At 35.4% G+C, this 27,025-nt stretch overlaps 2 protein-coding genes across 4 annotated transcripts; both read right to left on the bottom strand.

Annotated features, from left to right (window-relative positions):
• Positions 1 to 9,529: 9,529 nt before the first annotated feature.
• Positions 9,530 to 17,129, bottom strand: LOC120253372 (chaperonin 60 subunit beta 4, chloroplastic-like). Of its 3 annotated transcripts, XM_039261714.1 has the most exons (14): positions 16,875 to 17,129; positions 16,658 to 16,783; positions 16,290 to 16,427; positions 16,010 to 16,105; positions 15,553 to 15,795; positions 15,245 to 15,479; positions 14,915 to 15,084; positions 14,213 to 14,290; positions 14,044 to 14,115; positions 13,859 to 13,963; positions 12,313 to 12,405; positions 12,109 to 12,201; positions 10,131 to 10,272; positions 9,530 to 9,966 (listed from the first exon to the last, which is right to left on the bottom strand). In XM_039261714.1, the coding sequence occupies exons 1-14, from the start codon at positions 17,016 to 17,018 to the stop codon at positions 9,947 to 9,949; spliced, it is 1,755 nt and encodes a 584-aa protein (XP_039117648.1). In that variant the 5' UTR covers positions 17,019 to 17,129; the 3' UTR covers positions 9,530 to 9,946. The 3 variants fall into 3 exon arrangements, with proteins under 3 accessions (XP_039117648.1, XP_039117656.1, XP_039117651.1); XM_039261722.1 differs by lacking the exon at positions 10,131 to 10,272; XM_039261717.1 differs by lacking the exon at positions 12,313 to 12,405.
• A 726-nt stretch (positions 17,130 to 17,855) lies between these two features.
• On the bottom strand, positions 17,856 to 26,781 carry LOC120250355 (TATA box-binding protein-associated factor RNA polymerase I subunit B). Its single transcript, XM_039259164.1, has 6 exons — positions 26,542 to 26,781; positions 24,137 to 24,146; positions 21,289 to 21,837; positions 20,329 to 21,177; positions 19,777 to 19,901; positions 17,856 to 18,356 (listed from the first exon to the last, which is right to left on the bottom strand). Exons 1-6 carry the CDS (start codon positions 26,779 to 26,781, stop codon positions 17,901 to 17,903), a joined length of 2,229 nt encoding a protein of 742 aa, XP_039115098.1. The 3' UTR covers positions 17,856 to 17,900.
• Positions 26,782 to 27,025: the final 244 nt, after the last annotated feature.

Genomic DNA, 27,025 nt, shown 5'->3' with positions numbered 1-27,025 from the left:
TGAGGACCAAACTTGGGTGAATTGAAGATCAAGTTTGGAGAATCTTTGAAGACCAAATTTAGGGTGGATTGAAGACTAAGTTTGGCAAGTTTCATGAAGACGCACAAGGGACGCGCCCTTGCGAGGGGACTGCGTGATGAGGAACCGAGGAGGTAGGCTAGTTGCCGGCGATCGGGATCGGGAGATTTGGGTCGCATCGACTCGGACTAAGCATGACCGGGAAGGTTGATGGGTCTTGAGGTCATCCCATAGCGTAACCCTGAACTCGATCAAGTCGCGATCGAGGGCCATGTTGCAATTCATGTTACAACGGGAGTTGCAATGACTAATTTCGACGGTGTTTTTAAATTAGTAGTCATGAGATTCTAAAAGAGGTATGTGCTATATTTGGGACGTTGAGGCGTCTATATAAGCTACCTTGCTCGTAGATTGTAGGTGTGACTCTTGAGTGACTCTTTGAGGAGAGTGTGTGAGCACCAAACAATCTAGAGAGGGTAGTGATCTTTATTGTTGAGAGTGTGAGTGACAAGTGTTTGTACTCATCTATTTTTTTACCTCTTTTTAGTGGATTGTTTATCTCCGGGCTTGGCCCCCCAGACGTAGGCGAGTGGACGCCGAACTGGGTTACCAACGTTGTGTGTCTCCTTGTGTTTGTTTGTGTGTTTTTTCTTTATTGGTTTGTGTGAGACTTTCTATGAGTGCTTAAGTGTTACTTAATACCCACAAACCACACCGGAGGAACTAACAAATGACTTTCGGATTATGCTAGGTATTGATTAATTATATGAGCTAATTGTATTATGATGCCTTATATAGGCTTTTCATTGATGAAAAGACAAAATTGTTTTAAACTCAGATATTTAAGCAAAACATGGGTTAAAAAAGGTAAATTGATATATCTTATTATTTTATTGCCCTAGTTTTGTTCTAAAAGGAGAAAGTTTTTATTTTTCTTATTTTTTATTTATTTTTTATTTTTTATTTTTGTGTTCACAGACTACAGTACTTTGAACAAGGTTACAATGAAGAACAAGTATTCTTATCCTCTCAATTAGAATTTGTTTGATTAGTTGTCCAAAACACATCATTAATTTAAATGCATATTCCATGTATTCACGGTTGTTAATTGTAGAAGGAAATGAGCCAAAGCTTACTTGTGTTAGTTATTGTAAGATTTATGAATTTATTGTAATGCTTTTAAGGCTTATTAATGCTCTTTCTACATTCTCTAATTTAATTAATGATGTCTACATCAATATCTTTAATATTGTGTGCTTATATAAAGTAGTCATCTACAGTGAGTCTTTTAAGTATTGCTTCTACTATTGAAACTAGTGTTATCTAGACAAAAGGCTCATTCCTTTTGTTTGGGGTAAGACTAGTATTAACATTGGGTTTCATTCTATTGGATGGAACTTAGGGTATAAAAAATTTTAAAAAATATTAAGACATCTTTGATGGCTTAAGAATATTTTTGTTGTTCTTAGTGTTAATAAGAAGCATTGGATTGATATTTTTAATTTGAAGTATGGTGTGATTGCAATTTGGGACTACCTTCACTTCCCTCGAGTTCTATAAATCTTTGTAAAACAACTATTAGCTCATGATAATGTGAAAATATTACCTGGAATCTAGTGGTAATATGTTCAGATTAACATGTTTGGTTACTGTAGCAGTTGTAATCTTGATAGTAATGTGAAATTATTAATAGTGAAATATTACCAAATAAGGTGGTAATCTGATTACCATCAAAATAGATGTCTATTCAGATTACTAAGTTGGTGGTAATGTGTAATGTTTTTTCTCCAATTATGCCCCCACTCACTTAATCTAATTCCTTATTATACTCATTACCAAAACCCTAGTTTTTATTTTCCCTCATTATTTTTGATATTATAATTTAATTATTTATTTACTTAAATACTTTAAATTAAATTTTTTAAAATTTATATGTAGGGGTATTTTGGTAAATACAAAGGTATTTTAAACATTTGGGAAAAGAATAATTTTTGATATTATAATTTAATTATTTATTTATCTAACTACTTTAAATTAAAATTTTCAAAATTTTATATATAGGGGTATTTTGGTAAATACAGAGGTATTTTAAAAAAATTTGCAAAAAAAAAAGTTTTGATATTATAATTTAATTATTTCTTTATCTAAATACTTTAAATTATATTTTAAAAAAATTTATATGTAGGGGTATTTTGGTAAATACAAAGGTATTTTAAAAATTGGTGGAAAAAATAATTTTTAATATTATAATTTAATTATATTTATCTAAATACTTTAAATTATATTTAAAAAATTTTATATGTAAGGGTATTTTGGTAAATTTAACATATTATTTAGGTGATTACCATGACTAACTAAACATGGTAATGAAATATTACTAGTAATATAAATTCTCAACCAAACAAGATAATCTCACATTACCACAATATTCCCAACCTTATTACCCCGGTAATCTTATCATTACTGTGAACCAAATGGCCCCTAAAAGTAATCCAAGACAAATAATGGATTAAAATTTGAAACACTACTATCACTAATTTGTAAAGGGACCCCTAATGTTTTGACACCACTTTGATGCTCAAACCTTCTTTAATTAATATACAATTATTGATTAATTCATTGTCTATCGCTAATTTTGTTAATGGTAACTCTCACAATCTGAATGGGTTATAGGTTTTTCTTGGGCACTTGTTGGTTTAGAATAGGCTTTCTAAATTACAAATAGATAATGCTGGTTCCAGTCACTAATTATGCATGCCTGCCCACCTGTTTTGCAACCAAAATTAGTTATATCGTTTACAATCATCTGAATTTGGGTCATCTGGGGTAGATAATTGGAATGGTTGGCATGCCATATGGAATCTCTACACTATTTCTCGAGTTAAGCTATTCTTGTGGGGACTTTCTCATGGAAGAATATATACCACTTTTTCTTTTTTATATATCTCAATATTGGACCAACCATGCATCGTGCCTTTTGTGGGTTGGACGTTGAAACTTAAGGACATGCATGTTAGTTAGAAGTGCTGTAGAAGTAGAATTTACTAGAATATGGTGGTGTAAGGGTTGACCTGATCAAAGGAGGCTCTCTAGACTAAGAAACACAAGTGAATCAGGAAAGAGCGCGTCGTGCAACACGCACCCAATAGACAACAGACAAGTGGCATGAAATTCGAGGACTTTATCATAGGGATAAAGATGAGATTATGAAAGTCTAATCCTCATAACCGGTGGATTATGAGGAAGATTTTGGTGTTGGGCAGGATGCCCAATAGATATGAATTGTTAGGGTAATTGGAAGTTGTGACCAATGAGAGAAGTTTGTGGGATGTTAGTGGAAAGTTAGTGGAAAGGGCTTATCCAATAGGATGAGGCTTGTTGTCTGTTTGTTGTCTGTATGGCTTTTATAACCTAAAAAGTAATTAGAAAATAGGAGGAAAATAGTTTATCTCTCCCTTCCTTGCTTTTCTTTTCTCTTCCTCTCTTCACTTCCCTTTCCTATCCTCTTAATTTGTACCCTTAACAGTCACCGGTGCCTCTACATTGGTGCTTTCATTGACCCCTCTATTTATGACTAAGGGAGTCTGAACTTGATCTCATGCGATAGAGGAGCAACTGGCGGTGATCTTCGAATGCCAAGATTTTCTGATGACCAAAGTGGAGACCCTCTGTTCCTATGTTCGCCAACATGCCAAGTTGTTCACCATGGTCCAAAAGTCATTAATTACCTAGCAAACTGTGATGGCGGAATCAATGGTTAAACTCACACAGTTGAAGAGGCCAAAGCCATCCCCACCACTGCATCCATCCCCCATAACCCCTTCCATCCAACACCGCCCCACCACCAACCCTTCTAATGCTCTCACGAATCCAGCACCGCCTCATCAATCACTCACCTTTGCCCGCCTACCAAAACTCGAGGTTCCCTTGTTTGTAGGGGATGGTGTGCTATCCTGGATTTTCCAAATCTAACACTTCTTTACTTTCTACCAAGTCCTCCTGGAACAGAAGATCAAGATATCGGCTTTTTACTTGTTCGGAAAAGTACTACAGTGGTATCACTGGTTATATTCCACACAACAGCTATCTTCATTGGAAGAATTCACCCGAAAAGCTGAGCTTTGTTTTAGTCCATCATCGTTCGTAAATCATGAAGCTCACTATTCAAAATCAAAAATGCTCCACAGTCACCGCATACCTCTCAGAATTCAAATGTTTATCCACCAGAGTTACTATCTTAACAACGACCACCTTGCTGAACTATTTTCTCTCAGGGTTGCACGAGGACATTCAACGCGAGTTGTATATCCTGCGACCACATTCAATCCATGACGCCATTGGGCTAGCAAAGCTTTTGGAGGACAAATGCAATGCAGCGAGGGCATCACAACGTTTCTTTCCACCTTGAGCACCTCTTCCAAATCCTCTACTAGCTACAAGTATCCCACCTAATCAAGTATCTCCTGCGTTGCCACCTATCCCCATTAAAATATTGACACCAGCGGAAATGGCTATAAGACAAGAGTGTGGTCTCTGTTATAATTGTGATTCTAAGTTCACTAAAGGTCATAGATGTAACCCCTTACAGAGGAGATGATTCCGATGACATCGCAGACTCCACATAAGAGCAACCCGATGTTGAGACGGAGTCTGAACCGCCCGATGATACAATCTTGCATGACAACACTCCCTGCATCTCCCTTCATGGTCTCAATGGATTTCTCATACCCTCGACATTAAATATCGCGGGCAAGATCTTCGGCAAGGACGTAGTGGTCTTGATCGATAGTGGATCCATGAATAATTTCATACAAACACAGAGGGCACATCATTTGGGACTGGCCGTTCAACCATCTTCTCATCTCAAGGTCATAGTTGGGAATGGAGAAATCCTAAAGTGTAATGCTTACAGGTTCCTCTCCAACTGGGAGGGACTATATTACTGGTGGACCTCATTCTGTTACCCGTCTTCGGCATGGACATCGTTCTCGGTGTCCATTGGTTATCCAGATTGGGTCAAATAATATTTAACTACCATGAGCTTTGGATGGAATTCACATGTGTGAGTGTACGGACTCGGCTTCAGGGTCTCAAAAACCCTAGTCTACATGACTCAACCACATCTTCTCTGAGACAACATGTGTAAACCCAAACAGTGAGCTAGTTCTTACATCTTTCAATTTCTTTGGACGTGGTGCCACCAGACCACCATTCACTTCCTCACCCAATTTCTAATCCCGTCGCACCACCTCTCTTTGTGGACCAACTTTAAAAACTACTAAGAGGGTATGAAGCCTTTTCTCTTTTCCCACAGGGTTACTGTCGGTCTGGGAGTTCAACCATCATATCCCTCTTCTTCCGACTGCTGCACCCATGAATATTCGGCAATATCATTATCCGCATTCTTAGAAGAAAGAAATAGAATGGTTAGTGGGGAGAGATGTTGAAGGAGGGTATCATTCCACCAAGTTCTAGGCCCTTATCCTTGTCGATCACCCTAGTTAAGAAGAAAGATGGCTTGTGGAGGTTTTGTGTAGACTACCGAGCCTTGAATTTGGTTACGGTGAAAGATCGCTTCCCAATTCCCACAGTGGAAGAACTCATGGACGAGCTCGCCAGCGGAGAGGTGTTCTTGAAGCTCGATCTCTGATTTGGTTATCACCAGGTACGGATAAACCCTTTCGATGTTGAGAAAAGCGCTTTCCGAATGCATGAAGGGTATTATGAATTTCTCGTAATGCCCTTTAGCCTCTCGAACACCCATTCTACATTTCAAGCACTCATGCAATCTATTTTTTGATCGACCATTCTGAGGTTTGACCTGGTCTTCTTTGACAACGTTCTGGTCTACAGCACAACCTGAGCGGATCATATCGAGCATCTCCAAAATATATTCTCTCTATTCCGCGCACATAAGCTCTTCGCAAAGTGCAACAAGTGTGCCTTTGGCTACTCTATCATTGGATACCTCGGCCACTAAATTTTTGGCTGAGGAGTTGAAGTCGATCAAGAAAAAATCAATGCCATACACCAATGGCCTTTGCCAACCATCCTCCGCGGCCTTCAGGGATTCCTGGGGTTATCCGGGTACTACCGTCATTTCGTAAGTGACTATGCGTCCATCTCGGCCTCGTTAACAAAACTTCTCGGCAAAAATACCTTCATCTGGACACCAACCGCCACAAAAGCATTTCAAGACTTGAAACACACCCCGATGCATACTCCCATACTTAAACTGCCAGATTTTAATTCTCCATTTGAGATCCAAACAGATGCTTCAACCACCGGGATCGGGGCCGTGCTCCTCCAGAATCACCACCCAATAGTGTACTTTAGTGAGCAGCTATCTCCACGCTTACATTCCTTTTCGGCATATGCACGCAAGATATATGCGATCATGAAATCTATTTCGCATGTGGAGTCAATATCTTCTTGGACGACGCTTTGTGGTTTATATGGATCACCAAAGCCTCCGATCACTCCTCCATCAGACAATGCAAATATCTAATCAGCATAAATGACTCTCCAATCTCCTCGGCCATGAATTTGACATCATTTATAAACCCCGAGCAGAGAACAAGCCAACCAACACCCTATCTCGAGTGCATGATGATTCCATTCCAGCACATGGCTCTTTAACTATGTCCAGGCCATAACCAGCCATCTTAGAAGCTCTTCGTCAATATTTTCATCAAGAGAACACATCCACAACCTTGTTTCGTGTCGTTCAAAGCAATCCAGAGACCCATCCAGACCACCAGATCTGAGACAGACTTCTGTACTTTAAAGGCTGCATCTTTGTTCCCTTGATTCAGCACTTCAACCATTACTTCTCGCTGAATTCCACATGACTCCAGTAGGAGGCCACGCCAGCATCTGACGCACACAGCACCGCCTTGCCGGGACTTTTTTTTGGGTCAAATATCAAACAATCGGTTCAAGAATTCGTCCAGCAATGCACTGTTTGTCAATCAATAAAACCATTCAACCACGCTTCCTAGGGCCTCTTACAACCTCAACAAATACTGGGAAAATTTTGGGACTCAACATCGCTCGACTTTATTACCCATCTACCCACATCCAATTGGAAGACTGTCATTCTTGTTATAGTAGACCACTTGCGAAGCATGGACACTTCATCGGCTTGGGACCGCACTTCACTGCACCACAGGTGGCAGAAATTTTCGTGCATGAAATTGTGCATCTCCACAATATACCAATTTCACTGATCTCCGATCAGGACCCTATTTTTATGAGTCAGTTCTGGCGAGAACTCTTTCGACTGCAAGGCATAAAATTATCAATGAGTAGTGCCTACCACCCTCAGAGTGACGGGAAAACTGAGTGACTAAACAACTACATAGAGGATTATCTGCGCAACTTCATTAACAAGCAACCTCTCCTTTGGTTCTGCTATTCACCCTGGGCGGAACGGCATTATAATACTGCCTAGCATTCCGCAATACAGATAACACCCTTTCAAGCAGTGTTTGGTCGCCCCCCCCCCTTGATCGACTACATGGTTGGTACCACCTATGTTGTAGCGGTAGATGACTTGTTATCTGATTGATCATTGGTTTTTCGCACACTCAAGGGAAACCTGTAGAAAGCTCATGTACAAATGAAAAACTAGGCAGATTCGAAGAGCATCAACGTCTCCTTTATAGCTGGTGATTGGGTTTTTTTATAGTTACAACCATTCCGACAATTTTCTATTCACCGACAACCAAATCACAAGCTTTCTAAAAGGTTCTTCTAACCCTTTCAAATCCTGGAAAAAATTGGTCATGTCACCTATCGCCTAGCACTCCTTTCCACGGTTCAACTTCATGATGTTTTTCAAGTCTCCAAGTGTAAACACTATGTCGAAGACCCCCACGTTCAGCAATTACCACTCCCAGTGCACTGTCATGATCAGTGGCCAGTTTTCATGCCAGTAGCTATACTTTGGTCACGGGAGGTACTCCGTCACACCAGACCAGTAAACTGTCATGATCTGTTGATGATGCCACCTGGATGAATGAAAATACACTAAAGCAAGACTTTTCGGACTTCTACCTTGAGGACAAGGCGCACGTTGAAGGGGAGCCTAGTGTAAGGGTTGACTTGGTCAAAGGAGGCTCTCCAGACCAAGAAACACAAGAGAATCAGGAAAGAGCTCGTTGAGCAACACGTGCCAATAGACAACAGATAATTGACACAAAATTCAAGGACTTTATCATGGGATAAAAATGAGATTATGAGAGTCTAATCCTCGTAACGGATGGATTATGAGGGAGATTTTGGTGTTGGGCAGGATGCCCAATAGATATAAACTGTTAGGGTAATTGGAAGTTGTGATCAATGAGAGAAGCTTGTGGGATGCTAGTGGAAGTTGTGATCAATGAGAGAAGCTTGTGGGATGTCTGTATGGCTTTATAGCCTAAAAAGTAATTAGAAAACGGGAGAAAAATAGTTCATCTCCCTTCCTTTCTCCTCTTCTCCTGTCTTCACTTCCCCTTCCTATCCTCTTAATTTGTACCCTAAACAGTCGCCGGTGCCTCTACAGGTGGCTTCATATTTGGATGCAAATATAGATTTAATCACTGATTTCATCTCAGGCGATTGTCTGCTTAGGCGTTATCATTCTAAGTGAGTAGGCCATCAAGGCTCTAATTGCTTCCTGTGCTTGGTGGTCATTGTGGCATGCTAGGTGTAGCCTTATATTCAATAAATAGGGAGCATATCATCTCCTCAAAATCTTCTAGGAGTGCCTCCTGTCCATTCTTGGATGCCATTGGAATTCTCCTGTAGTTATCAGGAATTTTACTTTTTACTCTCATTCACCACACTTTATCTCAATAAATAGCTCATGCCATTGGCCTTGGCTTTGTAGTTATGTCAATGACAGATCATTATATGAGGACTTAAGCTCCAATTATGCTTGTGAAAAAGTTTTTTTTTTCCAAGATGAGCTACTATACTGTTAAGAAAGTTATGGGCATGCACAAGTGAGAGCCAGTTTCGTATACATGTGTGCACGGATTCCATGGGCGCTGAAATCACTCTCACATAATCATTACTCACACTCCTATAAATGTACCTTCACTCATAATTCGAACTCTCACTATTTGTAAAGGATTCTTACCATAGTATTTTAAAAGTATGCCAATGTGATTAGAAACATTATATGCCTTATGACTCTATAACTGGAATTTATTGGGAGAGAGCAAACTAAATGATTTAGCTAATTTTTTAGCCAAATATACTCATCGAAATCCTTCTCTTCTCTATCTTTATTTCATAGAGCAAACTAATTTTTTCTTGATCTTCCCTGTTGGTTATTAAATGTCTCGTGTCCAGAAGTTCAGTTTCTAAGACAATCACTGTGTGGTTTTTGTGTCTGTCTTTTGTTTAGCTTAATGTTAGCTCCTTTGTTTATTTCAAAAATTAATATATATATATATATATATATATATTTCTTTTCATCAGCTCGTATAGCCACCTGAGCAACCCAACTAGTGCCATGATAGATAAAAGAACCGAAAAAAATATTTTCATTTAAATTACGGGAGGGCTAAATTGAACATTTTCATACTTGAAAGAGTCAAAACTAACAATGACTCGTCACTCACATAATGATTTGTTTTTCTAACAGCATTTGCATCTAAACATGTTTACAAAAAAGAACACTTCTATCAGGCGCAATTTAGACATTCCATCCTCGAACACTCTCCTGGATAACTCGGATTGTGGACTTGTCTTTTGAGCTTTTACTTCCCTATTGGAAGAATTATCTTATTTATTTCACTGCATGACATATCTGATTCAAACTCACAGCCAACATTCCCCTTGCCAATATGCCTGATTTATGAACAGAAGGAATGCATAAACAAGCAGATGATCATCATAAGGCCGATTAATCGCTTGATGTTTCCAAGCTTCAGCTTCAAATTTTCAGGGCCGTACCTGAAGCAATCGATTCATAAGAGTACTTGTCAATAATTAAACACCTTGATCCCTCCATCATGGATACATGAGAATCAAATAGAAGAAAAGAACAAATAGTTAACATGGAATTTGTTGGTATAGGATAAGTGTGTAATATGGAAATACATCCCAAGATAAAGAACCTGGTTTTGACATCACTTTGTAAGGTGACGGAGGTATTTTCATATGGATGGGCTTAGGTTGGTTCATCTCAACCACAACAACATCTGATGTCAAAAAGGTCTTTGCAACTGAAGCGGCATTCTCCAAACAGCATCTAACTACCTGTTTCCATTCATGATTTTCATCAATACGTAGAACTAGCATGATCTACTTATCATTGGCTTTGTCTGTCTGAACATTTTAAACAATTTTATTTTGCATGACTTATTGCGTCACTTGTAATATTATAGAACGAAGAAGTAGCCATCAATGAGTTGAAGGATTTTAGAAGAAATGTTGGCCTTTAGAGTACCATGTTGAAGAGAAGCTTTTGAATTATAAAGAGTGAGCTGAGTTTAAGCAAGTCAAATTTGAAAGAAAAAGGGAATATATATAGAAATAATTTAGTAATTTACATTTGCTATTCAATCAAACAAAGCATAAATTTTGAAGCTTGTCCATATGTTTGTCCAGAAACCACAAGTTACATGAGTTTCTTTTGATAAAAATAATTAATTAATGAGCAGTACTCTTTTTCCAATAGAATTTTGACAATAACCAACATCAAGTCTGGGTTATTAATGGGTTAGTAATGGGTTATTAGAGCACGATTAAGATATGAATTAATCCAGAGATATTTTATCTCATCATTATTTAGGCCTTTATTCTAGTTAAGTGAAAAAGATAATGTCTCTCTTTTTCGTGTTCAAATAACCATGTATCTATTATAACAGGAGTTTTCTCTTAAATTTGTAGCTCTATCAATTAATTCAAAAGGTTCCCAACTTTGATTGATATTATGCTTAGATTGCATCTATCATGGTTTCAAGGCCCTTGATTTAATTTTTCTTTAAACAAAAATAATATTGTTGTAAAACTGTAGTGCTAAGTATCGTAGCAAATTGCATGTAGTACCAAGTAGCATTGTAGCACTGTTTGGATAATGTAGAAGCACAGATGATGCCATTAAAGCAATCACTATATGTTTTTGTGTTCTGCATCAATCTTAATAAGAATCTATCCTAGGGCAACCTGAACAGAATTGATGGATTTACCCAGGTTAAATACCATTGCAGATAAACCAATTCAATAGGATATTTTTTAATGAACTCCTAAAGAATGAGATATATATATTTATGTAAGAAGTCCTTCCATCTTTTTATACTAGCCAGGATAGTTCAAGATATAAACAGGGATGAGCACATATGTTTTATAATCTTTTTTCAGCTTATCCGACCTAAGAAATAAAATGTTTATATTTATATATTTAAGAATGAAATATAAGCTTGTATCTGAGCTTCACCGTCCTTTATTGAGTATGATCTAAGCTTTTATCTAAATTTATACGAATAAAAAGTTATTGGACCAGTTTCTTATTACCTGCTGATGTAAAAGACATTCATTGCATCTCAATTGAAAATTCAAAACTCGACCACCAGATATGGAATATTCTCATGTTTTCTACATAACTCTTAAGAAAAGCTCAATCTAAGGTTACCATGCCCAATTCATGCCATCTGACCAAAACACCAGTTGTCTCTTACTTGAAGAAAACTATTACACAATGTGCTTGACTCTGCCTATCATATTCTTTGTAATTTTATTTGATTAGATGTCTTAAAATTTAGAGAAGGCTATAAAATTATCCATATATATATTATATATATACATATGAATTCAATTTGCAACTTGAGGGTAGTTCAAGATAATATACACAAAAATGCCTGCATTTACTAGAAAAACTTGTGTTAATGATTCAAAATCTAAAACAAGTCATTACTTACAGAACTATGTGAGCACGTTAGAATGCAAATGAAACACATGGCACGTGTAAATAATCAAAGTTCAAACATACGTATTTTCACACATAAATAATTTCCTGATAGTAGAAGGCTGGTCTCTTGATAGGATAAATAAGTTCTGGTAAGTATATTAACAACTTCTATAGGCTATCCATACCTTTGTTGGGTCTAAAATTCCAGCTGCAATCAGGTCCTCATAACGGTTCTTAGCTGCATTGTAGCCATACCTTAAATCTTCTATGGACAAAATCTGCAAGAAAAAAGAATTGTTTTAGTTTAGATGTTGAACAACACAGTCAGCAGCTTCAGTTGAATTTAAAAGTCAGATTTAATGTCCACAATGATTGATATCTTCTGAGACCTTCTCAACAATGACACTGCCATTCATCCCAGCATTTTTTACTATTAATTTTGAGGGATAACTTAAGGCATGTTTGAAGATGTCAGCACCAATCTGCAGAAATTGAGATAATGATATGTAAGAGGAGTTGACAAGCATATGCTGTAACCCACCATAAGCAAGATGAAACAATCAAACAACAATAAATTGTCTCACTATCCAATAAAAGCAGAGCATTTTATGTCAGCTAAGAGTTAATGATCACAAAATAATGGATTGAAGACATTCAAGGCTTTCAGGATAGCTTATGTTTAAAGAAATTTCTGGTTTCACCAGTTTGACTCTTTATAATTGGAAGGCACATTTTGCTTATGAAATCATGCTTTCAGATTCAATAAATTGGAATTCCATTGATACAATATACCTTGCGGTGGCAGAAACCAACTTAAAACAGGCTTAAAATTCTAATAGATCAATCTATATTAATTCACTGTTGTTTTTATGTATGTAGCTCATATAGAAACCTGAGCATTAAAAAGCCAATGTTGCTTTCTATCTTAAACTTCTACTTTGAATCTCATAAATTTCTTTATGGTTACTCACCTGACCATTGGAATAATTTATTTTGGGGCATAAATCTTGGTTATTATTCTCCAAGTTGTTGAGACACTTAGCTCCTAGTAAACAGCAGAATTTAATATATCCACCACCACTACCTCAAGGACTCCTCTATTTACCAGAGTACAAATTAAAAAATAGGTAATTTTTAGTTTCAAAACTAAAACCACTATATTACCTTGACAGAAACATATGGCTATAAGTCCATGCTAGGGCATATATTAATGAAAGCAAATTTTTGGCCTTTCCTGCAGATTCAGGTCATCTGCAATTTTTAGGAGGTAAATAAATGCCTTTTATGCCATATTTGGTCGTATCTTGATCCATTCAGAAAAAAGCTCAAGTAGAAGCCATGACCATACTTGCTAAGAAATCCAACAAGTGGAATTCCAGAGATCTAAATCTCAATTACATCTGTTTGAAACATTTGAACTCATTATTCCCACCTGTAAGTTGCAAGGGTTGTCTAAATGACAGATATGAGACTCGACGAGTATATTAGAATAATTTTCTTTTGCATTACCTTTTCCGCATAGCAGTATTCAAAACAATGTCTATATTTTGATACTACTAACAATCATGTCTAAGGAGTGATAATTTTAATCAACAAGATTGCATTATTTAACTTTCCAACCTCAAAGTTCATAACATGCATAAGAGAACCAATTTCCATTAATTCAATATTAAGGATTCTTGTAAAGAAAATATCAACATATCCAATGCATCTGATTGGTTCCATTTGAAACTCTCATTTGACAATCTTCTATATCAATGCCTTCAATCAACAGATATGGTGGGGGTGAATATGTGGTGAATAAACTTAAACTAAGAGCCACACCGTGATCCGAGACCAACATTGCTATTTTAAACCATTCAAGTCAAATTAGTGATTGGACATTTCAATTTGAGCTATGCTAGTGTTGATATGTAGAAAAAAATAAAACATTACCTTTTGCTCATCATTGTCCAAAGATGCCTTAATTGAATCCACCTTTGTCGATAATCTTAATAGAGTACATCCACCACCAACAACAACACCTTCCTCTATCGCAGCCTGCATCACAGTTGAAAAAAGGAATCACTATTGTTATGTAAAAGTAGAAAAAAAAAAAATTACATATGAGCTTCACTTGCCTTGGTTGCATTAATAGCATCTTCAATCCTAAGCTTTTTATCCTGCAATTCAACTTCTGTCTGTGCACCTACCTATCATGTAAATATTAATGTAAGTGCTGAAGCATGCATATCATGGTAACAGTACTCATTTATTTTATTTATAGGCAAGCAATTTGTGAAAGCTTACCTGGATAACAGCAATCCCACCACACAACCTTGCTATCCTTTCATTTAGTATTTTCTTTTTGAATTTCTCTTCAGTACTCTGAGAGAATAATGAGAATTTTCACTAAAATGAGTTTACATCCTAAACCTAGTAACAGTAAAATTATGCAACTGCAGCTAACTCCAATAGAGGTTGATAAATAATATTCCACATAATAAACAGGTTTACAAAATCAAGCTAGAATAAACAAGAGATGAATCAATCACAATGATCATGGTGTTAATATTCTGCATCAGTCTAGTTAGCTCATTCCATTTGTTCTGTGAAAAATTTTGGTTTAATCAATTGCACACAACTATAAATTTTAAAAACTCAGAAAACACAAGAATGTTTTTATAGTTTTAAAGGGTGAATGCATGTTTTTTCTTAACTGATTCTGCTCTTTCATTTCATAAGAGAATGTCCCCATTTTAATAAGAGTGACAGGAACTACATAATGAGAATAGCTTTACCATACTATTGGCTCGTGTAACAAAGGAACAAGTACCTTATACTGCCCATTTTCACCCTACCCACCTTGTCAAGAGGTGGGAAAGTTTACTTTTCAAATTGTACACCTGGATTCTAATTATAGGATTGAAGCATAGAATTCAAAGAAGAAGCCATTTTATTTCTTCTTTTTTAATTTTCAAGACATAATACCAACATGCATGCGATATTCACCTCAGTTAGACTTCTTATTTGATGAACCCGTTTTTCCACTGCATGCTTGGTGCTTCCATCTGTAACAATCAATGTAGAATTGTTCGTTATCACCACTTTTGCAGCATTACCTAAAACCTCTTTCCCAGCCTTTTCAAGAGTCAATCCCATCTCATCACGGACAACTTTTCCTGTAACAAATAGAAATCATAGTAAGATAAACTAGAAATTATGAAGAACAGCATGAGAGCTTAAAAATTATATTGACTTGGGTAAAATAAACTTTTTATTGTCACATTGATAATATGTTAGCATCTCAAATAACTTCCAGATTGTAACCAAGTTCAATACCTCCTGTCAGTATAGCAAGGTCATCCAAGAAATGGCTCTTGCCCTCTCCAAAGCTCGGAGCTTTAATAGCAGCTACTTTAAACACACCTTTAAGTTTGTTTCTAATCATCAGAGCTAGAACTTCTTGCCCGACACCCTCAGCGATAACCAAGAGTGGATACTTCTCTTTCACTGCACCATCCAATACCTTAAACATCGCTTTTGGATCCGCAATCTTCTTGTCGACTAAAAGTATCTGAACAGCAAAATTTACTCCAACTAATTAACTTGCAGAATAATCTGTTGATAATACACAATTAGCAATGTACCTTGCAATCAATAAACTCGACAAACATATTGGCACGATCAGTAACAAAATAAGGTGACAAATATCCACTGTCGAGTTGCATCCCTTCTAAAATCTCCAGATTGCTGTCCAAGGATCTTCCTTGCTCTATTCTCACCACACCCTTCCTTCCAACCTTTCTCAGGGCATCAGCGATCATATTTCCAATTGTGTGACCATTCCCAGCACTTACTGCTGCAACATGTGCAATTTCATGGTCTTCGATCTGCAGAACAAGCATCTAACTTAATCATGCTGCAGGAGACATTAAGAGCAAAGCATCAGAAGTGGTCCATTCCAAAATTGGTAGAAATTCAAGCTGATCATTGGACTATAATTATATATGAATTCAAGAATTGCGAAAAAATCTGGTGATGGAATATCAACAATATTCGGCTTCACGTAAAGTATGCTAAACTAAAAGAGAATAATAACTACACCTCGCGTGACATCAATTTGAGTTTAGAAACAAGAGCGTTTGCAGTCTTCTCTATTCCACGTGCAATTTGAACAGGATTCATTCCAACTGAGAGAACCTAAAGTAATTTACAGATATCAACGGATTAATTTCACATTTGATTATTTTTACTTAGAAATGCATATCTTTTGTAATCCAAGAAAGCAACTCCATTACAACATCAACATGAAGAACAGCTTAAGGCATCCACAGAAGAAAAGAAACAACAGGAAATTGGGAAAGCTATAATATCTTGAATGTACCTTCACACCTTCGGCAATTAAGCCTCGAGCAAGAACAATAGAGGTAGTGCTGCCATCACCAGCAAGGTCATTGGTCTTTGCACCAGCTTGTCTTACCAGCTTCACCCCAAGATTTTCCAAAGGGTCCTCCAATTCAATCTTAACAAACAAAATTGCAAGAAAAAAATAGTAATTCAATCAGTTAACCAAACAAATCTCCACATGAACATAAAAATGTGTCAGCCAATTAAAGAGACATATTCAATACCAATAATTAAACAGACAGGTTGGTTGTGCATCAAAATATAAAGAAGATGATAAAATTTACCCACTTTTTTCAAAGAAAAAACATAATGTATATAAAAATCATTTACAGTGATCTTGTTTACCTCCTTAAGAACAGTTTCACCATCATTGACAATCTTTGGAGGGCCATACTTATTCCCCAGCACAACATTCCTCCCCTTAGGGCCAAGTGTGACACCTAGCAAGTCTGCAACCAAGTCCACACCAGCCTGCATCTCAACAAAAACCAGTACACATTTCATTCAGGTAGAAAAGAAGAAGAAGAAAAGGAGTGAACTCTGTTTGCTGCTTGGGATAGACCAGTAGTTTCTTGGTGGCAGAGAAGTCATGATTGAAGTGTGGCTCCTTGGGGATGCGCATGAGTTTGGAAGGAAGAGCTCTCTTCTGGGAACTGGGAAGTGGGGAAATGCTCATGGCCAGTGGTAATGGGGAACAAGAGGACATGGTTGAAGACCCAACTGAATTAACAATCAAGCTAAAGCCAGAGAGATTGTATAGAGAAAAAAATATGAGAGGAGCTGTGTTTTTTTAGCAAGCACTAGAACCAGGATAAGAGTGTGTGATGATACAGATAAGAGAATTGAAAGGAAAAATCTTGGAGAAAAATTTGCATCATACACCTTATAAAACATAATATTTGCTAATAAATCAAATTTGTATTTAATAAAAGCTCATTTATATGGTTAAAAACACTGATAAATATTTATATTTTTACAAGTAATAATACCAATATAGTGTTAAAATGAAATGTAGGATTGAATTTGTCAGTAATTGAAAGATTTTTATGAATCCTGGTGTTAAAATAAAATTTATAATTATGCAATTTCATAATTATAAATTAATTATTATAACAAATAAAAAAATTATATAAATATTACTCTTTCCGTACCCATGTTTCTTTTTATCTTTCATTTTTTGAACATCAAAGTATTTATTATTTTTTTTCCAAAATTACCCTAACACTCTATTCAATTCTCTTCTTGAAATTTAATGAAAAATGTGAAGATATAAATTAAAAGTAATTTTGAAAAGATAACTAAGTTTTTATTAAATTATGTGAATTAACCAACTTTTTTTGTATGTGAGAATCGGTTATTCACGACAGATAAAAAAAGAACGGAGGGAGTATACACCTATATTGTATCTTTCCTCTAGAAGTATATAAATATATATAGTGATTTTTCCCCCAAAATATGTGGACAAGCCAAGAGGTGCCGAAATTTGAAATTTCAAACATTTGAGCTGGTGCAGCTAGTATTGACAAGCATACTGCTCCCCGCCCGCACAAAAAACGTTGAGAACAATTAACATAGTCAAAGAATGTTTTCACAACTTATCATCGACCGGGTTATGAGAATTGTCTGGGAATTGCTTTTCAATAGAGTCAAGTCTGCGTTCAAGCTTCATGACACCCAAATGCAAAATCCTGGGATCAATTCTGGCTACCTTAGCACAAGAACAAAGCAAAACATAGTAATCCGCATGTGCAACAAAAATTAGTTTTCCATCTGCTAGCTGCCTCCTATAATGCAGATAATCATTTGTCTTTTGCCGACCCCTTGGTGGAAGGTATCTGAACCCATTCCCCTCCATACTCAACTTCATCTTTTGAATTGCATCTCCTTTATCATCACCTAAAATTTCTGATACCGGTGGATCACCCATCACGCGATCAGTACAATCATCAAAGCCATTGTCATCTAAGAATGAAGGTAATTCATCCCTCGATCTCTTTCCCAGGTTGACTAATCCTTCTTTTATATCATAAATAGGTCCCTCATCCTGAAATCAATTGAATGGATTTATCATTCAATTATGGCAGCTTACAGCCAATGCAGTTCACTAATATAACACAAGTTATTCCAAGTTAAAAAGAAGCACAAGCCAACAATTGGACTTGTTAGACCAGGATGTAACTTACAGCCTAACCAAGAGAGTCAATTTTCAAGAAAACACATGAACCTCCTTTTTTTCCCCAGAATTTCAATACAGCAAGTTATTTCTTTCTGAGAGTTGAGACAATTTTTTAAAAAATTTGTGAAGACAGTCTAGCTCAAAGATGTAAGATACAACACAGCTAATAAAGAACAAACTGTAGCAAGATATCAACAAAAAAGGAAGAAAACATAATGTAAGAAGACATAGCAAAGGAAAAATACAAATTCAGATGACAGCAGAGTACAAGCTTATAAAGAAAAAGGTTATCAGAAAGACATTAGAAAATTTTATAAAAGAGATTCACTAAAGATTTCAAAACATCTACAAGCCTTAACTGCACCTACAATACATATATATATACATATGTTGAAGCTGAAGGTCAATAGATTCGGTATTGCTCAAAGAAGCGAGCATGTCCATATATATACTAATGCTGGTTCAAACTTTTCGGGAACCCTTAGTAGGAAATGTTCCTAGATCAAAACAAAACAGAAAAAACAATTGTAAATGCACTATTGAGATATAGGACTTTCTAAACTAAACATTATCAGGACCTTTTTCATTCCTGATTTAATTATGAGAGCAAGTTTCGCATGTCTTGACTATTGGTAAGGTTTCTTGTAAGTTAAGGCTTTTGTAATATTGAATTTGTTCATATTTCCTTTTCAAAGTCTCACAAGAACCAACAATAAGTTTTTTTTTCCAAAAAAGGGGTTGAGCTAATCCAAGCGAATAATGGTCATATCAACTAAACTTATCAGATCGATTTAGATATACAAATTCGGACCAGATTTCTAGGCAGAGCAAATTCTGAGAATAAAAAATTTCCCCGAAAAGAAAAGTACATAAAAATTTTATAGATAAGTAGGAAATATCATTCATGCAATGTAAGCTCCACAAAACAATTTTGCAAGTTAGTGCTTCAATTAGAGGCATTAAATAAATGTGACAAGAAGGATTTAAATAGGAATCGTCACTAATTACAGGAAATTAAACGAGCATAATTCCAATCTAGAAGTCAATCTCCGAATATTTACCGACTATGGATACATGGTATAACACATTTGCAACCAATGATGCTGAACAATTTACTCTGAACATTGAATATTGGGTAAACTAAAGATTATTGTCAGCCTATCATTGGATTAAGGTAGACTTAAATTGTAAAATTAAAAATATTACACGAAATCTTCATCCAAAAGACGAGTTACAAGTTCTTACTAGCAAGAAAGACATAAAAATGCCAATACAGAAAAGATATTACCTCTTGATTATCATAAATCTCCCACAATCTTTCTATCATATTCCTCTCAGTAGATGTTGACGTTAAACCAGCAAAAATAGTATTACCACAGTATTTGAGGTAAGACCGCAGGTCTTTTAAATGATCTATTAAAATAAAAATAATAATAAATACATTGAATAAATAACACAAGTAAAAATACATAATTTAAACCAAAGCATTGCAGATGAAGCAATGTTAATGATCATCCCTCTAGCAAGTAAGAAAATCAAAGAAAATATGCATAGCAGACAAATCTAAAAGCATGTTTAAGCATCTTGTTTTCATCATTCTTATTAGAAAGTTTAATGGTCTAAACTTCATATGTAATAGAAAAGATCCCAAAGTGTGCGGCATATAGATTTTCTAACTATGAATTAGATCAGGAACAAGAATCCTTGTTCCCAACAAATCTAAGTTTGCAAAACAATGAAAATACTCCATTGTTCACCAAGTCCACACAAGTAAAAATCTGGCCATTGAGGAAAATCTTACAAAACGACAGCCAAGCTCACATAAATTAACAACACTTACCAGGGTTTGTGCAGATTTTAGAATACCCAGCTTCAAGTTCTGCCAACAACTCTTCAGCATTGAAATCAGAAGTTTGTGTTTCTGATAAGTTCTCTTGTGAAGATAAGCCTGGAGTAAATCCAAGTTGTTGAGAATCATCAAGTCCCTTCCAAGATTCAGGCACATAACCCAGATTATCACAATCTGATTTAGCATCCACCGGACCCTGTGTGCCACATTTACTCAAACCAGAAACAATCCTCTCCCATGTCCCTTGTCCATGAATATTATACAAAATTCTAATAATCACAATAAGTATTGCCATTACACATATACGAGTCGGAAATCTATACATATTACTGGACAACCACAATTCTGCAGGCATCGACCATTCATAAAGCTTGCAAGCAGATGGAAATATCTTGTCCACTGGAAGGTGAAGCTCCTTAAGATAGCGAGAGGCAATCGTATTGAAGTTCACTGGACGAAGGCGTAAACCAACAAGTCGTGCAATAGAAGCTGCCGTAACTTCTAATTGCCAAGCTCCAATAGTTCGGACAGGCCTGAACAAAGTCCTCGAGTTCCACAAATGATTAGTGCAAGAGTACCCAAGATCTCTATCAATTTCAACAAATGCAGCAAGGTATGGCAGTTTCCCATCTAATGCCCACTCTGTTACATCAGTCGGAAGAATAGGCTCTTTTGCCAGGTGACAAGCCAAGAACGAAATAGCCAATGTAGTATAAATCGGCATCGCCTTCCTCAGCGAGTAAAGCCAAATCCTTGATGCTCTTTTCTTGTTCAAATTGACAACTTTTACTTTGAGTTTACCCTTGACAAGCCTGGCAATTTCCTTTTTCTCCACATACACTATGGAAAGAACATTATTTGACAGAAAACCATTCCATGCACTGAAATAGTTTGAAGACAAACATCCAAATAAAATAAAATGAAGAAGAAGCTAAAGAGTATGAAACTTACATCCATTAGCAGAGAGCACACTCCTGATCCAATTCCCTTCAAGAAAACCAGAACGAATTAGGTGTCTCATCCAAACAAGTGTAGCAATCCTACGAATCGAGTTGCTGACATTGAACCGCTCGACTAGCGTGTCGCACTGGAGCTGGAGCATCAGCTGCAGGCCCTGCACATACCTGAGCCTGATTGAGCACCCCACGGCCTCGGGATCCTTCGATTGCTCAGCGGCGTCACCAAAATCCCTAGGATCCGAGGGCTCCTCCTTCTCTGTCTTGAAAGAATAGGTCCTCACCGCATCGAAGGTGGAGGTTGGTTGCTGGGATAAGACTCGGAGGAGGTCCTCGCCGGAGGGGAGATTAGGAACAGGGGTGGAGGGGGCATTGTGGGCGCGGCGGCGGAAGAGATTGTAGACGGCACCGTCGGCTGGGGCGCCGACGTCCTCGGCATTGGTGGCGGTGTGGAGGAGGTCCTGGCTCTGGGAGCCGCAGAGGCGGCAGTAGTAGAAGCCATCATCGCCGTCATCGAAAGTCCTCGCCGCCGCACTCTTCGCAGCTCAGGCGGCCACCGCCGGCGGACGGTGCCGACGAGATCTGGGAAAACATCGCTAGCTACTAGTACCAAATCTTTGATATTCTTATTCTAGGGTTTTATATTAAAGGTATAATACTTAAATTGGTCCATCTACTTTTCTCAGAAATGCACCCCATTAATCACTGACCTAATTTAATCCTTCTACCCTTTAATCTTTATCCATTTAGTCATTCTACTTTTGAAAAATACAGTTAATAATTAACCTATTTTAGAGTAGAAAAAACTAAGTGAAACCATTTTCTAGAATGGAGGAATTATTTGGGAGCATTTCTAAGTAGAAGAACAAAAAGAAAAGAGAGAGAAAAGTAAAGGAACCATATTATACATTTTATAAAAAAATTGTATTCATTAATGTCTCTCAATTAAATATTTACATTCATAGATACCCCCTGATAAAAGTTTGTATTTGTATTTTACAAATAATATTGGCATATATGCACACAAATAAAGTTAATATTTACATATATATTTTTAAAAGTTTATAGACATCCTCATAAAATTCATATTTACATCAAACCTGTATGAAAGTTTGTATTTGCGTATACACCCCTATAAAAGTACATAATTACATATATGACCCTGTAAATATAGTGACCAACAATAATTTTGCAAATATAAGCACATAAAAAAAAATTTAGTATTTTAACCCCCATCAAAATCATATATATACCTTTATCAAAATGCCTATATGATCCTTGGTATATATATTGTGTGATTTTTATGGGATATATGCACAAATATATACCTATACAGAAGTAAATATTCATAAGGTTGTTTTTGTATATAGAATTTTAGTAGTTGTGTATAGGAAATATATAACTTTTATCTGGTTATGTATAGAAATATGAATTTTTTGTGGTGTGTATTAGGATACGTAGTTTTATTTGGTTGTGAATATAAATATGGATGCATATGCTCATATGAAAATTTACATTGTTGCCATGGACCGAGTTACCCCATGTCATACAAAATCCCCTATATAATATAAAATTTATTACAAAATCCTCTATATAATATAAAATTTATATAATAGTTTTATAAATTTTTTTAAAAAAATCTTTATTATCAACACCCCACTTTACGAAATCCCTTTATATAAGATAAAAATTATAAAAATCTTTATTATCTCCAATAAAAATTTTAAAAATAAGAAAAACAATTATAAAAATATAATCTTATTTATTTATAACAAAAATCTAAATAAAATGAATAAATAATTTAAAATAAAATAAGTATTGATATACCGATGCATGTTGGTTTTTCTTACAATTAATATAGATATTTTAAAAATATTATAAAAATAAATATAATTTTAGAAAAATATATTTATAAAATTTATAATTTAATCTCTTGATATTTAATAAATTGGTTATATACAAAAAAAATTATAAAAAATTATTATTTCACAACTTGATTTTCTATAAATTAGTATAATACTATTTTAAAATATATATTTTTTTAAAAAAATTATAAAAATATATTATTTTGATCTTCACTTTTTACTTGGCGTAATGATATTTAGGCCGAATTGGTAGTCTAAATGATATGATGCCAAGTTGGCATCTATGTTAGCATCCACGACATTCTTTTCCTTTTTTTATTAAAAAAAAATAATTTCTCTTTATCATCTAATAAACTGAAAACCCCCTTCCTAAACCCTAAATTATAAATCACAAACCCTCATAATTAGGGTGTGATTTATAATTTAGAGCTTAGGGCTTAAGATTTAGGGTTTAGGGTTTATATTTTTTGAATTTTGGGTTAAATATTTTATAATATTTGGGTTTAAAATTTAGGGTATTAGGATTTTGAGTTTAGGATAATTCTTTATACTTTAAAAATTATTAAACAAGGGTAGATTATAAAAAAAATTAAAATTTTTTTCTAAAAAAAGAGATAAATAAAGAATAACGGGCATGTTGACATAAATGCCAACTTGGCATTCATGTCATTCAGACTACTAATTCACCCTTACTCTTTTACGTGTACTCAATTAAAAACATTTTCATTTTTCTCAAAAAAAAACTTTTCTTCGCCACTATGTTGCATAGATAGATACCAATTTTATATACGGAACTAAAATTTAAATTTGAAATCACTTGTTCATGTGAATTAAGACCTACTCTACTAATTCAATCCAATCGACTCCTGTCATTTGTTATATAATATAAGATTTTGATACAAATATGTTAGTCTCAATTTGCAATAACAAACTAATTTCTGTAAGAATATTCTTTTTCAAAGTGTACAAACTTATTACATGGCTTAACCTGAAGAGATGCAGAAAGAGTTACAAATGTCAAATGCGTGACATGGAAAGGGATGTTAATGCATACATAACTGACGACTTAAAAGATGTCTAAATTGCATACTCTTGGAAACTTTTCTGGCACTTCTAAGAAAAAGAATCTTTGTGTTAGCTTATAGAGCTCAAACAATTCATCTAAAGGTTAAAGCATTATGTTTTAGGGTTTTAGGGTGGAACACCGGGCCCTAAGTTTTTAAAGAGCTACTTTCTTATTGTGACCCCTTTTAGAACCTGCATATGACATTAGTAATGGAAATTTGCTTCATTCCTCTATGATCCTTGGTTCTTTAATAGTACTTCGATGGTTGATCTCTTTCCAAACTTTGCTTTTAATGGAGAACACTCCTCTACAAAGCCAGCTAACTTTTTCTCTAGACCAAGAGTACTGGGCCTTCGTAGCTTTCCTCTTTGCATATTATATATATTTATTATCTTTACCTACAATTTAAATACTGATAACAAGCCTACTTGGAAATTGAATGGCTTCCTCAAATTTTCGCACAACAATGCTCTAATTTGCTTTCTTGGCATTCCCTGGAACACTAAGCAAAGTCTCGAGGGGCCATGAGCTTAATTTTGGTCTGGCCTGGACCATAACTGGCTCGGCAAAACACGTGCGAGTCAGCTGGCATGTGAGCCAGGCCGCCAACCCATAACCAACCATGCATTATAGTGGGCCTAGTTACAGGTTGAGATTTTCCCAACTTGTGACTCTGTGGGTCAACCTCCCAATGAACTTTTTGTTTAAAACATTCAAGTAACGACTTAATAAACTCCCTTAACACTAACATAACATGTGATTATGTTGTGGGCAATAAGATATATATATATATATATATATATATACATATACATAAATAAAATGCAACAACTTTCCAAATATTAAATACCATTAAACATTAAAATGCAAGTTTGCATAGATGATTTGAAATGTGCTTAAGTTCAATTGTAAGAAGCAACGACAAAAAAAAAAAGAAGCTTTTTCTTCACTAACAATATGATGGGTATGAAAACAATAGCCTTTGAGAGTGCAAGACAGAAGTCAAGACTTAGAAAGACCTTAATGAAAATGAATAAGGTGTTGTTTGGTTTGATGTAATTCTAAATGTAGTGAATTTCAATTACAATGTAACTGGAAATACTTGATTTTTAAATTACAGTGCAGTCAAATCTTTTATTTGGTTGGATGTAACTGAAATTAATGTATTATAAGATTTTATTTTTGTTTAGAAGGATTTGTAAATTTGGAATTGGAAAACACATGTGTATAAGTGTATAAATATGTGTATATATATATGCATATATGCATATATATACATATACATACATGTATATGTATATATATATATGTATATGAATATATATATATATATATATCTATATTAGTATATGTACATATGCAAATATGTATATATGCATATATATATCTATATATATACATACATGTATATGAGTATATGTATGTAAGCATACTATAAATGTATATGTATATGTATATGTATATGTATGTATATATGCATATGTAAAAATACCTATGTATGTTTATATAAATATATATATATATATATGTGTGTGTGTGTGTTTAAGTATATGTATGTGTGTGTATATATATGCATGTGTATGTGTATATGTATATATTTCTATATATGTATATGTATATATGTATGTATATACATGTATTTTGTAAGTGTATATGTATATATTTCTATATATGTGTGTATGTATATGTATATGTATATGTATATGTATATATGTATGTACATATATATGGTAAATTCATATCAAAGGCTATGTCGCAACTAGGTGGGGGACTTACTTTGCCCCTTCAATCTAAGATGTTGTAGGTCTATTATTACGTGTCTGTAAATTTTATCTATTGCACTGCACTGCCGTTATTAAATAAATTAATATTATATAAAATGTAAGTTTATTCATATATTTACTGACAATGATACATACGCATAAAATATGGTTTATATTAAGGATATTGTAATTACATATTTAAATATATTTGATGCAGGTATTTAGTATTACATATATTACTGCTGTCGTACTTGCCTCTAAGATATTTGAGCCACATTTCGTTTCTTGAGAGACGTATTTCATTTTCCTCCTTGGTTTTTGAACATTCTGGTAGCTATTTCTTTTACTCCACCCGACATCCAGTCCTTAATACTAGTTGGGCTATTTATATTTATATCGGTGGCAGTTGTAGTTACCGCCATACTTACTGTCATAGTTAGTGTACCGTTTCTTATAATACATATTACTCATTGTATGCGCCCAATAATCTAGAAAAATAAAACAAGAAAACTCAGTTCATAGCATACCTAATAGAGCATGGAAACGAGCCTCACCTTCTTCCACTGTTGCTCATTCCCTAACACCGATCCATTCACAACCCTCCCAGTGGGATAAACATCATCCATCCTAAACTGATCACCATAACAAAAAGCTCCATCACGGCCCACCCCACAAGCCACTTCAAGCACCTGCAATGCATGCTCCAAAAACCTAGATCTACTCAAAACCGCAGGAAACCCAGTAAACGGCCTCAATGGCGCATACTCAAGCAACGCCACCAAGGAAAGCGACATAGATAAAGCTCGAGAAGCATAACCACCAAGACAACCAGAGTTCAGGTTAGGGTTTTGGGATTAGGGAAGAAGAAGAAGAAGAAGAAGAAGAAAAGGATAGGGAGGAGGACATGATACATAGCATGAGATTTGTTGTCATACCCATCAAAAGTGGACGCTATGAATGACTGGTTGATCTGTAAGCTTATTTTTGAGATTCCTCTATGAATGGAGGCGGAGGAGGAGGAGGAGGAGGAGCATGGAT

Source organism: Dioscorea cayenensis, chromosome 3 (assembly GCF_009730915.1).
Source record: "Dioscorea cayenensis subsp. rotundata cultivar TDr96_F1 chromosome 3, TDr96_F1_v2_PseudoChromosome.rev07_lg8_w22 25.fasta, whole genome shotgun sequence".
NCBI classification, from domain to species: domain Eukaryota; kingdom Viridiplantae; phylum Streptophyta; class Magnoliopsida; order Dioscoreales; family Dioscoreaceae; genus Dioscorea; species Dioscorea cayenensis.
The sequence above is the reverse complement of the archived record's forward strand: the minus strand, read 5'-3'. Positions and strand labels throughout refer to the sequence as shown.